Source organism: Corylus avellana, chromosome ca2 (genome assembly GCF_901000735.1).
Source record: "Corylus avellana chromosome ca2, CavTom2PMs-1.0".
Classification (NCBI taxonomy): Eukaryota; Viridiplantae; Streptophyta; class Magnoliopsida; order Fagales; family Betulaceae; genus Corylus; species Corylus avellana.
The window spans coordinates 27,796,932-27,798,676 of NC_081542.1; the positions used below are offsets into that span (position 1 = coordinate 27,796,932).

Consider the following 1,745-nt stretch of genomic DNA (forward strand, 5'->3'; position numbering starts at 1 on the left):
TTTCAAGCAACTAAAGCAGATTGCTCTAATGCTAACAAATCACGAATACATGCGAGTGGTATATCCTGCCAACTCTTAGAGATACTGTTCTTCACAGCATGTTTTACAAGACTGTGGGCCACTTCATTTCCTTCTCTCTTCACAAAGGACAACTTCCAGTGAACCAGAGAATTAAGCTCTAGTTTGATATCTGCAATGACGGGCCCCATCCTGCTATAATCCACTACCATTGTATTAACTGCATCAATCACTGATTTTGCATCCCCTTCCAAATGAACTCTCTCAAGACCCAACTCACGGCAAAGCTTGATCGCTAATAAGACTGCTTGCGCTTTTGCCGCAGCCGAAGCTAGACAACCATCCACATCTCACACCTCGCCGCCAGCAGGTTGCCAAACGAATCACGGAGCACAACAGCCAGACCCATCCGACCAGAGCCCCTCTCAACAGCCGCATCCCAATTCCCTTTACACCATTCCTTCTACGGGGCCTTCCAGCAAAGCTCAAAAGGAACCCCACCCGGATAGACCAGCTGCTCCCCCCTCTGTTGAGCCAAAGTGTACTCATGAATAGCTTTTATAGTCCTCTGCAGGACAATACGTGGATGAGTGAGTACCCCGCCATAGACAATATCATTTTGCCGCAACCATATCCTACGGGCCAAACTCGAGAATTGCACCATCTCCTCCGTATCACATTTGTTAAACAAACCTTCGATGACCTGCATAAAATTCGGACCAAGGAAGTAACTCTTCTGGAATTTTTTTGAACCCATACTCAACAGATCCATAGTAGATGGGCACTGCCATAGTATATGGAATCCAGACTCCACTTTTAGACCGCACAGTGGACACAGGGGATCCGTGAGAATTTTCCTCCTACATAAATTCTCCCGGGTCGGAAGAATATCATTACATGCCCGCCATAGGAAATTCCTTGCAACACTAGGAGCTGGCAATGACCAAAATTGCTTCCATAATGTGCCACCCACCCCACTAGAAGAGCTACCAGCTAAAGCAAGAGACAAGACCTCCTTTTGCATATGGTAAGCACTCTTAACAGAGAAAACCCCATTCTTGGTGCCCCTCCATATAAGAGTATCCTCCTGGTTTGTACAGCTTATAGGTATTGCTTGGATCAGGCGTACCTCTTCTTTTGAAAAAATTGTGTCCAAGAGAGGAGTTTCCACCATCTCGAATCTTCATCTATAAGTTTACAAACGGTTGCTTACGGATCGAGCAATGTAAGAGGGTAGAGAACTCGAAAAGTAGATGGATTTGAAAGCCACCTATCCTTCCAAATTCGAATTTTGCGACCATCACCTACTCACCAAACCAATCCCTCTTTTAGTAAGTCATTGAGCTAAAAATACTCCTTCAAGCGAAAGATGGACGCCGTCCCATATTCGCCTCCAAAATCGTGCTCCCCGGGTAATACTTTGCCTTCATAATTTGTGTCACCAAATTATTCAGCTGAGACCATAACCGCCAAGCTTGTTTGGCCAACAGAGCCTTATTAAAACTGATAAAATCACGGAATCCCATCCCACCAGACTCTTTTGGGAGACCCATCCGCCCCCAGCTCATCCAATGCACTCACGATTTATTCTCTTGATGACCCCACCAAAATTTTTGCATTTGTGAATTTATCTCCAAACATAGAGCATGTGGGAGATGAAAAACACTCATACAATAAGCGGGTCTAGCATGTATCACAGCCTGTAGGAGGATCTCTTTGTCAGCCTG

At 45.4% G+C, this 1,745-nt stretch overlaps 1 protein-coding gene across 1 annotated transcript; it reads right to left on the reverse strand.

The window, feature by feature from the left end:
• Window positions 1-481: 481 nt before the first annotated feature.
• On the reverse strand, window positions 482-1,192 carry LOC132169499 (uncharacterized). The gene has a single exon (XM_059580529.1). It carries the CDS (start codon window positions 1,190-1,192, stop codon window positions 482-484), a length of 711 nt encoding a protein of 236 aa, XP_059436512.1.
• Window positions 1,193-1,745: the final 553 nt, after the last annotated feature.

What these genes read in the sequence shown, in the direction of transcription:
- LOC132169499 (XM_059580529.1), bottom strand. Translation starts at nt 1,192, where the DNA reads ATGGTGGAAACTCCTCTCTTGGACACAATTTTTTCAAAAGAAGAGGTA.